Source organism: Sarcophilus harrisii, chromosome 4, assembly GCF_902635505.1.
Source record: "Sarcophilus harrisii chromosome 4, mSarHar1.11, whole genome shotgun sequence".
NCBI classification, from domain to species: Eukaryota; Metazoa; Chordata; class Mammalia; order Dasyuromorphia; family Dasyuridae; genus Sarcophilus; species Sarcophilus harrisii.
The window spans coordinates 227,846,156-227,858,249 of record NC_045429.1 but is presented as its reverse complement, the minus strand read 5'-3'; the positions used below and the strand labels follow the sequence as shown (position 1 = coordinate 227,858,249).

Genomic DNA, 12,094 nt, shown 5'->3' with positions numbered 1-12,094 from the left:
TCCTTTAAATTTCTTACATTTTGAGCTTAATTCTCACACTTCCTGGAATTTTCCCTGGTTATTCCAGCTTATAACTCTTTTTCTGACACACAATAGCCATTCTTCATATAATACAGTGTTGACTTGTACTTTTTAGTTAGTTTGTTAGCTCATTCAGAACAGGAATCAAATCTTCAACTTTTAAAAAAATTCTCAATAGTGCTTGGGATAGTTGCTGTATATAAAGTATGTAAATATAAATATATTTACTTAATTAGTAAATACTGAGTTTAACTTCATCTTCTAGTATCAAATCATTCAATTTAAAATGTAGGATAAGTCTATGCCTTCAAATATATTTTTTAAAGGAATAGTTTGCTCTTTTGAAGTTAGCTTCATACACCAAGGTTTTGTTTTGTTTTTAAACATTTCATTAATAATTATAGGAACTTGAATGATTAGGAAAATATAAACTCTAATATTTTATATCTGGCATCTACTCCTGAGAGTACTATCAGAGTACTATTAGAGGGGTTAGAGAGTATTATTAGAGAGTATCATTAGAGGGGTTAAAAAAGAGAATTGTTTACTGATTTCCCTAATTTCATTCTGTACCTAGAATTCCATATTTTAAAATCAAATTGGAAAAAGTAAAAACTTCATTTTTTGCAATTTTCTTATTTTATTCTTTCACCTTATAGTGAATATGAGACTTGATTGATATTATTATAGTGTTGGTTCACTAGATAGAAACTTGAATTTTTTTCTGTTAAGTGTTTTTCTTTTCCAGTGAGATGAAGGTGGGAAGGTATTTCTTCTCCTAGAAACACCCTTCAGTTATACTCTGTTGCAATTGTGATACTGTTGTAATTGTCCCCTTTAAAAGATTGTAAGTCAAGAATATTCTATAAAGTAGTGTGTACTTCTTAAAAAAATACTCTGTGACTAGAAATAAATTATCAGCAATTTCAGAATCTAGCTATTTTATGTTCCCTATTAACTCAAGGAAGTAAATGAGGGCATTATTTTTTCCCCATACCAACTCCAAGTTCAAAGTAATCCTATAGGATAGGTCAGAATAAAGTGTTTTTGAATAATCCTATCTAGGAAGGAACCAGTAAATAGTGAAATACTGATGAGGTATGCATATGGGGAAGCGTAGGGGTGGGGAAGGACAATTATCAAGTTTTCCTTAAGTCTTCATTTCTTTAGGGTAAACATCTTCAATTCCTTCAGTTGATCTTCCTGTAGCTTAATGTCAAGGATATTCACCATATTAGTTGTCCTTATCTAGGCATTCTTCACCTTATTGATTTAGCACTATAAGTTATCTAACCCCATTCCCACTTTTATAGATGAGAAAACTGAGAGATGAGGAGATTTCTCTAAAATCATATGGGTATTAAGTGGCACAAATGGGAGCTGAACCTAGATCTTCTGGCTCCAGATTCAGTATTTTTCCTAGTATTCTTTGTTGGCTTCATAATTACCTTTCTAAGTTGTAAATTGGTTCCCAGAACTAATTCAAGTGCTCTCAGTGTAGTCTGATCAATGTAGAACATCAGTTCCCTTGTTTTGAACACTATGTACGTGTACTTTTGCTATTTTTTTCTCCTGCCATATTGAACTCATATTGAGCTTTTATTTGATCACGAATCCTTTTTGACCTTATCTTGGTATAATATTAGGTGCTGGTCAAAGCCTAGTTTCTGCTGCACTATTTTCCAATTTTCCCAACAATTTTTTGTCAAATAGTGAGTTTTTATCCCAGAAGCTGGAGTCTTTGGCTTTATTTTACAAATAATATAGATTACTATAATCATTGACTATTGTGTCTTGTGAACCTAATCTATTCTATTGATTCACTACTCTATTTTTTAGTCAGTACCAAATGATTTTGATGACTACTGCTTTATAATATAGCTTCAGGTCTAGGACAACTAGATCACCTTTGTTTGCATTTTTTTTTTTTTTTCATTAATTCCCTTGAAATTACTGATTATTTGTTCTTCCAGATGAATTTTGTTATATTTTTCTAGCTCTATAAAGTAACTTGTTGGTAGTTTGATTAGTATTGTAATGCCAGAGAAACTGAGCAAGATAGAGATTAGAGAGTATTTAATAATTTATTAAATGCGAGAGATTTACTGGGGACCAAATGGAGTGATGTTTAGTCCTAGGGCTGAATGAGACTATTGTCTCAAAGAATCCAGCAACAAAATGTTGGATACAAGATTCTTTTATAGTGTAACAAGAACAATGATATAATGGGGGTGGTACCTGAGATGGGGATGACCTAGGATGACATAATGGAGGGAGGCACCTAGGATGACATAATGGGAGGTACTGGAGAGGCTCCTGTTATTCTAATGATGTCTAAAATGGATAAAGACCTTTATCCCATTAAACATTAAGAGGGAATAATTATAGTTTGAGGTCTAAGATACAAGACTTTTATCCTAGCAAACATTAAGAGGGAATGGTTATAACCTGAGGCAGAGTAACTAAATAGGACAATTTGGGAAACTGCATCAGGACATTAAAAGAGAACTGTGGCACAACAGTTTGGCACTGAATAAGTAGGTTAATTTAGATAGAATTAATATCATTTTTATGATATTAGCTCACTCTACTCTAGTATTTGATATTTCAATTGTTTAAATCTAAATTTATTTGTCTGTTAAATGTTTTATAATTGTGTCCATATAGTTCCTGACTTTGTCTTGGCAGGTAAATTTCCAAATATTTTATATTATCTATAATTATTTTAAATGGAATTTCTCTATCTCCTGATGTTAGACTTTGTTGATAACATATAGAAATGCCAATAATTTATGTGGGTCTGTCTTATATCCTGCTCCTTTGCTAAAGTTAATCATTATTTTTGATAGTTTTTAGTTGAATCTTTAGGATTCTCTAAGTATACCATCATATCTGCAGAGATAGATTGGTTTACACATTACCTACTCTGTCTAATAATTCCTTCAATTTTTTTTCTTCTCTTTATTACTAAAGCTAATATTTCTAGTATAATATTGAATAGTAGTGGTGATAATGGGCAACCCTGTTTCATCCCTGATCTTATTGAGAATGTGAGAATGCTTCTAGTTCGTCTCCATTACATCTAATGCTTGCTGATGGTTTTAGATAGATGCTACTTATCATTGTAAGGTGTAATGTTCTTCTCTAAAATATAATCTCTCTGAGAGCAGGTTTCTTGGTGGGGCTTCTGAGAGCACCCTTCCTTTCAGTTCAGTATAATAATCACCTCAAATGCAGCCAGGAGCTAAAGTCCAAATCCTTTTATTGTCTCCTTCAAATTCTTGTCTCCTTCACTTGGGGCTCGGCTAGTTTTTCTGGAGACCTTCTGTAGTCTTGGTTCCAAGGGCTTAAGCTGTCTTCTCTGGCTTGTGAATTTCCTCGACTGAATCCTGGCTGAAGCCCAGAGCTTTTAAGTGGGCTTGTGCTCTAGTGGGCTTGTCCTCTAGTTGGCTTGTCCTTCCTGACCCTGAGACCTCCTCCTTATATATCCCACACTGAGTATACACACCAATCATTATATTTATTACTAGGAAACCATTATTTGTTGTAGGATTAAATCAATTATAAACTAGATTTAACTACTGTTTCCTCAATTCCACTTACTTAGCACCTTGAAAGAATCCTAATAGTAAGGAAAACTGCATTTATTTCTATGCTGTTTAGTGTTTTTAATAGGAATGCATATTGTAGTTTGTCCAATGCTTTTTTTGCATATGTTGATGTAATCATATGATTTCTGATAGTTTGGTTATCGATATAGCCAATTATCTAATAGTTTTCCTGATATTGAAACAGCCTTCTCATTTACTGATATAAATCCTACTTGTTCATAGTGTATTATCCTGGTGATAAGTTGTTGTAATCTTTTTGCTAATACTTTTATTTAAGATTTTTGCAACAATATTCATTAGGGAAATTGCCTACATTTTTCTTTTTCTATTTTGGCCCTTCCTAGTTCAGGTATCAATTATGTTATAAAAGGAATTTGGTAGGACTTCTTCTTCTATTTTTCCAAATAGTTTGTATCGTATTAGAATTAATTATTCTTTAAATGGTTGCAAATCTTGCAAATCTATCTAGCCCTGGAGATTTATTTCTTAGGGAGTTGATTAATAGCTTGTTCAATTTCTTTGTCTAAAATGGGATTATTTAAATAATTTATTTCCTCCTCTCTTAATCTGGGCAATCTATATTTTTTGTAAGTATTCATTCATTTCACTTAGGTTATCAGATTTATTGGCATACCATAAGACAAAATAGCTCCTGGTTATTACTTTACTTTCCTCTTCATTGGTGTTAAGTATATCCTTTTCATTTTTGATACTGGTAATTTGGTTTTCTTTTTTCCCCTTTCTAATCAAAGTAACTACAGCTTTATCAATTTTTTTTTCCTAAAACCAACTTTTAGTTTTGTTTATTAGTTTAATAGTTTTCTTACTGTCAATTTTATTAATCTCTCCTTTGAGTTTCAGAATTTCTAATTTGGTATTTAATTGGGGGTTTTAAATTTGTTCATCTTCTAACTTTTTTAGTTGTTTGCCCAATTCATTGATCTTCTCTCTCTCCATTTCATTCATGTAATTATTCCTTATTTTATTGAATGTCCATCTTTTCCTCTGAAAGGTAATAATTCGTTTAACTGGATAGTTGATTCTTAGCTGCAGTTTAATCTTCTTTCGATGGCCATTTTAACCTTTGTTTCTAGGATATGAGAGTGGTTTTTCTGATGATTTCTTGAAAGATGTTGTCCAAATTCTTTTTTTTTTTTCCATAATAGTTTTCAGATAGTCCAATAATTCTTAGATTGTCTCTCCTGAATCTATCTTCCAGGTCAGTTATTTTTCCATTGAGGTATTTTACATTTTCTTCTATTTTTTTTCTTTTGGTTTTGTTTGGCTGATTCTTAATGTCTCATTGAGTCATTTACTTCCATTTGTCCAATTCTAATGTTTACTAAATTATTTTCTTCAGTTATCTTTTTAAACCTCCTTTTACATTTGATCAATTGTACTTTAAAAGAAGTTTTCTTCATTGAATTTTTTTTCCCCATTTCACCAATTCTATTCTTTAAGGAGTTCTTCTCTTTTTCATTTTCATCAACTCTATTTTAAGGAATTGTTCTCTTTTTTTCATTTCGCCAATTCTGTTTTCAAGGAGTTGCTTTTTTTTCTGTTTCACCAAATCTGTTTTTAAGAAGTGTTTTTCTTCAGTATATTTTTTCCATTTCACTAAATGTATTTTTTTAAGAAGCTGTTTTCTTTAGTTAACTTATGTTTCCTTTTCCTAACTTTCCTGCAAAGCTCTCATTTCCTTTCCCCATTTTTCTTTTGTTTCTCTTTTGAAATCCTTTTTGAATTCTTCCAAGAAAGCCTTTTGTATTGGAGACCAATTATATTCCCTTTTGAAAGTTCATGTGGAGGTGTTTTGCCTTTGGCATCCTCAGGGTTTGAATTCTTTCTTTCTTGACTCCATAATAGCTATCTATAATCAGAGCTCTTTTTTCTTTTTTTGCTCATTTTAAAAGATTGAGTCTTGTTGGGCACAACAGAGATTGTTTTGAGCTTCTGCTATAGGGCAGCAGAGTCTTTACACTGAGCTGAGGCTGGTGTTGATGACTTTCCCACTGTGGCCTCAGGCTGGGCCTGATCAAGTCCTGACTGTTATAGTAGGGTTTTGGGGTTCATTATTTTTATTCCTTAAGATGCTTTGGAAATCTCACAGCTAGTCTGCTGATCCACTGGCCTTTTGAACCAGGAAAGAGTAACCAACATTGCTGTATTTTAACTAAGAGCCTCCCACTAGATTTCCCACATGGGACCTCTTTGCCTTGGTCTCCCTATGCTGCACCTGTGCTGGACTTTATCTCTCCCTGTCCCCTAATTGACGCAGACCTTTTCTAAAGACTTTTCAAGATATCTTCTGCTGGAAATTTGTTACACTCCAAATAATTTGTGGGTCCTGCCATTCCAAAATCTGTTAGAGGCTTGATCTAGTGTTGATTCTGAGGGAAGCCAGGAAGAGCTCAGAGAAAGAAAGTGTCCATTCTCTGACATCTTGAATCTGCCTCTTAAGTCATAAAATTTTAATAATATATTTAGAATTTTGTCAGAAATATTAGAAACCTTCCTGGTCTTTGTTGATCTATGGTTATAAACTTAATTCTCATCTTTTTCTTTTTTTTTTTAGTGAGATAACATTTTACTTGATCCAGTTTTGAAGGACCTTTCCTGGTTGCTATTATCTTTCAAAAAAGTCACTGATAATGTCTTACTAATAACAGATGCTAGTTCTTTTAATATCTGAAAATTTAGTTATCTGAGCTTGGCAACCTGAACTCAGAGTTAATAGAGATGATAGATATGATCTGTAGCTATGATCTCAAAGATCATAGAGATGATCTCTTTCCATCTCTTCACTTTGGTATTAAGTCCAGATATCAACATATAAATATATATAAATATAAATATAAATATATAAACATAAAGTAAATAAAATCAATAGAGGTGAAAATAGATTTGGGGAAAGCTTTGTGTACAACTCATTCAAGCCATATGACTTTGAGTTTTTATAGATCAAACTATAAGGGGGTGAACAAATGGAATAGTTTTGATTATTTCTATAGTAATTCTTTATAATTGATTACATTGCTATCATCATATTTGCATTCTGATACCTCATCTGAGACTATATATGGAATTACAAATGACTTTTTGGAAGATGAAGTTGGAAGAATGAGTAGCTAGATCTATTCATGGAAACTTGGAAAAATCTAGGCTATAGCAAATTAAATTTTAAGGTACTTAGAAAATCAATATTCGATATTTTTTGAAGAAGGGAAAATACCAAAAACATGAAGAAAATTACAGATGAAATTTTTCCTGAAGATGATCACTGAGAGAACATCAAAAGCTATTTATATCCCTCTATTTTCATCTTCATCAAAACTATGTGTGAATGGTTTATGTTCATATTGAGAGCCAGGACTTTGCAGAAGAGATATCCAAATAATTATATATATGTAATGTATATATTATATATACATACACACACACACACACACACACACACACACACGTATATGTGTGTGTGTGTGTGTGTGTGTGTGTATTTCCTCTATCATCCTTGCCTTATAATTTTGATACTTGGCAAAAACTTTGAAAATATAATTTATTTTAGTGAATCAGACATCTTTTAAAAAATGTTGTATTTGTTGATATTGATGGAGCTATAATCAATATCTTTTATCTCTTTTGATGTAGGATAAAAACCGTTTTAATGGAAATACATTTAGACATTTTATGATATTTAAAAAAATTTCTTTAACAAATATAAATTCACCCCTTTCTCAATATTTATATAGTGGAACAAGTGCCTGTGGAGCCATATTATATCCCATTGTCCCAAGCTGAGGTCCTACAGGAAGGTAGTGATGTTACTCTAGTTGCCTGGGGGACTCAGGTAAGTAAACTTCTTGAAACAAATTAATTTTTAGCAATAATATTCTAATAGAATAATGTTTGAGTACTTAAAAAATTTGGGTCACTAAAGGTCACTGAAATGATATATGTTGTAATATAGATTGCAACATATTTCTAAGAAATAATTTTTGTTCAAAGTCACGTAAAATATTTCATCCAAGGAATTATGCCTGGGATGTGGTGTAGGCAAATGATAAAAATGAGGGATGACAGAAGTACATTCCACATGCCTAATGGTCTCCATTTAATTTTAGGAGGTCTGTGGAGAATTTATGGGATATTGATAGATGATGCTTGGAAATCTTGCTGTATGTAGCTTTGAAAACATCATAATTCCATTTAAGAATATAAATCCAAGATAATCTTTGCTATCATTATGTTCAAAATTTAAAGTAATCTATTGGCCCTTCCTTTTGCAACATAGCATTTATAGCTTCAGGTGTCAGTTGTCCAAAGTATTTTCTGTTAACAGGAGCTTAGGGATAGAAAATCAGTTTATTGCTGACATTTGAAAAAACAAACAAAATAAAATCTCTCCAGATAGAAAATAACTATGTTTTAAAGAAATGGTTTTTTCATATCATTACTTGGTATAAAGATACTTGAAAAGCAAAAAAATTTTTAATAACTATGTAATAAGATATATATAATGTAGTGAATTTGGCAATTTGTATAACATCCTTTTTCTGTCATCATAAAATTAAAGTTGTTCTGTTCACCCAATGAAATTACCTTCTATAGAAATATAATTCTTTGTATATTTTTCCATAAGTGAAAATTAATATTTTACATAGTCCAAATCAATTTTCATTTAGAAGGTGACTTTCATTAATATTAATTAATAATTGACGTTAATTAACATAATATTATCTTAATATAAACAAAATTATTCATTCATTTTTTTCATGACATTGATCTTGTTTGTAATTTTGTACTTCTGATTCTTTTTATGAAAACTTAAGAAGTTAATTATTTAGAATTGTCCAAATATTACCTGTGTTTCCATTATTAGTACATAGACTATTATTAGCGATTCCTTTGTGTGGTTTGAATTTTAGTTTTTATTGTTTCTGATTGTTATGAAATAAATTAAAAAATAAATAATTCTCATAAAATGTTATTAAATACTAAATACAATATTACTAATTCCCCAAAATACTATGAAAATAGTATTAATTTGAGGGAGAATATCATAGATTTTCCCTTTTCCCATTTCAGGTTCATGTGATCAGAGAAGTGGCCAGCATGGCTCAAGAAAAATTGGGAGTTTCTTGTGAAGTAATTGACTTGAAAACTATTCTACCTTGGGATATAGAAACAGTTTGTAAGGTAAGCATAGCTAATTTAATAGTGTCTCTAATATTACAAAGATATGATTGGTTGCCATTGGCATCAAACTTTGGTAAATATTGTTGGTTTACTGAGAATAAGTATTTTTTGAAATTTTTTTGATAATCTTTCCATAGGCCTTTTGATTTCCCACACATGGTCCACTTAAAACAGAGTATTAGAATAGAGTAAATAAAATGAGAGTTTCAAACTATGCTTTACAGATTCCTTATGTTTTTAGCCTGCATAGAATTAGCACAAAATGTGAAGAATTCATGGAAAATAAGGAAGTTTATTTATCCCTGGATGTACATGATGTGTAATTCTATTACTTTTGGTCCCAGAGTAAATGTTACATTTTTATGATTCATGTTGTTCCCATTAAGTTGTATTTTTTTTTTTTTTCTTTTTATGAAAACAGCCATTTAGAATGCGTCTTCTTGGGCTGGCACTATTCTTAATTGCTTTTATGTTTAAGATGCTTTGCCCTTTTAAGAGTGTGACTTAGTCTTCATTCACCTTATTAAAACCAACATATCTCACAGTTAGAAACCAACATATCTCACAGTTAGAAGTGCCCATATCAATTTACAGTAAATTTATTTCTCTCCTTTGGTAGAAATAAGGCAATTGTAATGCTCCTTTTTGTTTTTAAGGCTGTTTTATTAGTTCTGTTTAGATAGTAATGACAATTGATGCTTATTCTAAATTTATTGTTATGGAAAATTAATATGGAAATTAAAAATATTAAAATTTAATTTTACCTCTTTTCCTTTTGGCTTAAACATTTTTATCACTTTGATACAGTACTTGGTTATATTAAAATCACTTGATGATATCATTGCTTTGAGTTCTAGTAAATGGTATTGTCAAATGGAGTCTTACTCTATTATTTGACAAAGTGTCTATTTACATCCATTAGATTTATTGAGATGAATATTTTTGTAGCTTCATCTCACTGTACCTGAATGTGATTAGTTATACATTGTTTCAGAAATAATCAGTATTTATTTTTATAGCTATGATGGTTAAGAACAATTTGCAAGAATATGCAAAAAAAAAACCCAACAACAACAACAAAATACTCTACTTTCTTATGTTCTACTCAAGTTAGATATAGGTTTCCTGCAGAGGGCTTCAAAAGTTTCCATTTCTTCATTGCTCTGATGGCTTTGACATAACATTCTGGGTTTTCAGGAAGGAGCTATGCTGTGGCATATTTTATTCCCACACTGCTAAAGTTGTAATTTGTGCTCCTTTATTGTTGAATACCATTCTTTCATAGGGTGGTGGATCCTATATGTGTGAAAGAATAGTAAAAATGGTACTTGAAAAAATCACTTGTGCCCTATTCTTTCTGGCACTGATTTGGGTTTCTCCTTGGCCCTGATGAAAAATTAAAATGTTTTGTTTTCCTATACATTGGCTTCTTCCCCTGGTAGAAGATTCCAGAAGTAGGAAAGAAAGCTCTGGATTAAAGTTTGGTAAAAGATTTTTTCTTGCCAGCTTTTATTCATTAGCTGCCTAGGCTATATTTTGTATGATCATGGAACAAGCTACTGTTTTTTTTGTAGTGTAGGCTTCTTCTTTCTTGGGGCAAAGAAAAGAAGACTAAATTAGACACCTGTACTGTGTGAAGATGAGATGTATTAAACATTAAACAAAGTCTTCTGGTGCTGTTTTGGAAAGAATGAATGAATGAAAAATCATATATTAAGCTCTTACTATATGTAAAACACTGTGCTAAGTTCTGTGAATGTCATTACAAAAGCAAAACAATCTCTACCCTTAATAATCTAGTTCACTTTCTGTTAGGGAAAATAACGCATTATTAGGGAGAGCACATAGGACAGTGGTTCTCAAAGTATGGTCTAGAGAATCCTGGGGATCTCTGAAACCCTTTTAGAGGGTCTACAAATTAAAAAATAGTTTGTATTTCCAATATGGTAAATGTCTATAAATATAATCCAGACAAGCAAAAACGCTTTGGAGAGATCCTCAATAATTTTTAATAGGATAAAGATACTGAAAACAAAAGTTTGAGAACCACTGACATAGAATCTAGAGAGGGTTATTTTGTTTTGTAAATTTATAGGGATGGTTAGGAAGTCATAGAAATTTTTTTCTAACAGTGGCTGATGAGTTGTGACAGTGAAAGTCAGAATGTGCTTTCTTGACAAGCTTGGAGGCTCTTAATGACTATAGTTTGATCTGACTTTTCAGATCCTGGCATAAGTTGTTAGATTTCTTGCTAGAAGAAAAACTAAGATGAAAGAATACCTTTTCTAATACAAAAAGGAATCTGAATTAATTTTACTTATAGAAAAAGAGAAAGGACAACTAGACTTTAGGCTAATGGTAATTAAATCCTTTTACCATTAATACTACATTCTTTTTTTTTTTTTTTAAATAGCCTTTTATTTACAGGTTTTATGTATGGGTAACTTTACAGCATTGACAATTGCCAAACCTCTTGTTCCTATTTTTCCCCTCCTTCCCCCCACCCTCTACCCCAGATGGCAGGATGACCAGTAAATGTTAAATATATTAAAATACAAATTAGATACACAATAAGTATACATGACCAAACCATTATTTTGATGTACAAAAAGAATCGGACTTGAAATATTGTACAATTAGCCTGTGAAGGAAATCAAAAATATAGGTGGGCAAAAATATAGGGATTGGGAATTCAATGTAATGGCTTTTAGTCATCTCCCAAAATTCTTTCACTGGGCGTAGCTGGTTCAGTTCATTACTGCTCCATTGGAAATGATTTGGTTGATCTCATTGCTGAGGATGGCCATGTCCATCAGAATTGGTCATCATATAGTATTGTTGTTGAAGTATATAATGATCTCTTGGCCCTGATCGTTTCACTCAGTATCAGTTTGTGTAAGTCTCTCCAGGCCTTTCTGAAATCATCCTGTTGGTCATTTCTTACAGAACAATAATATTCCATAATATTCATATACCACAATTTATTCAGCCATTCTCTAATTGTTGGGCATCCGCTCAGTTTCCAGTTTCTGCCCACTACAAAGAGAGCTGCCACAAACATTTTGGCATATACAGGTCCCTTTCCATTCTTTATGATCTTTTTTGGGATATAAGCCCAGTAATAACACAGCTGGATCAAAGGGTATGCACAGTTTGATAACTTTTTGAGCATAGTTCCAAATTGCTCTCCAGAATAGTTGGATGTATTTGCAACTCCACCAACAATGTATTAGTGTCCCTGTTTTCCTACATCCCCTCCAACATTC

General features: G+C 31.7%; 1 protein-coding gene across 1 annotated transcript in view; it reads left to right on the top strand.

The window, feature by feature from the left end:
• Positions 1–12,094, top strand: part of BCKDHB (branched chain keto acid dehydrogenase E1 subunit beta) — a 252,004-nt gene that overhangs the window by 81,173 nt on the left and 158,737 nt on the right. Inside the window, exons 7-8 of the mRNA XM_012549184.3 lie at positions 7,382–7,479; positions 8,718–8,828. Coding sequence (XP_012404638.1) covers positions 7,382–7,479; positions 8,718–8,828 — 209 coding nt within the window. The remainder of the gene's footprint in view (positions 1–7,381; positions 7,480–8,717; positions 8,829–12,094) is intronic.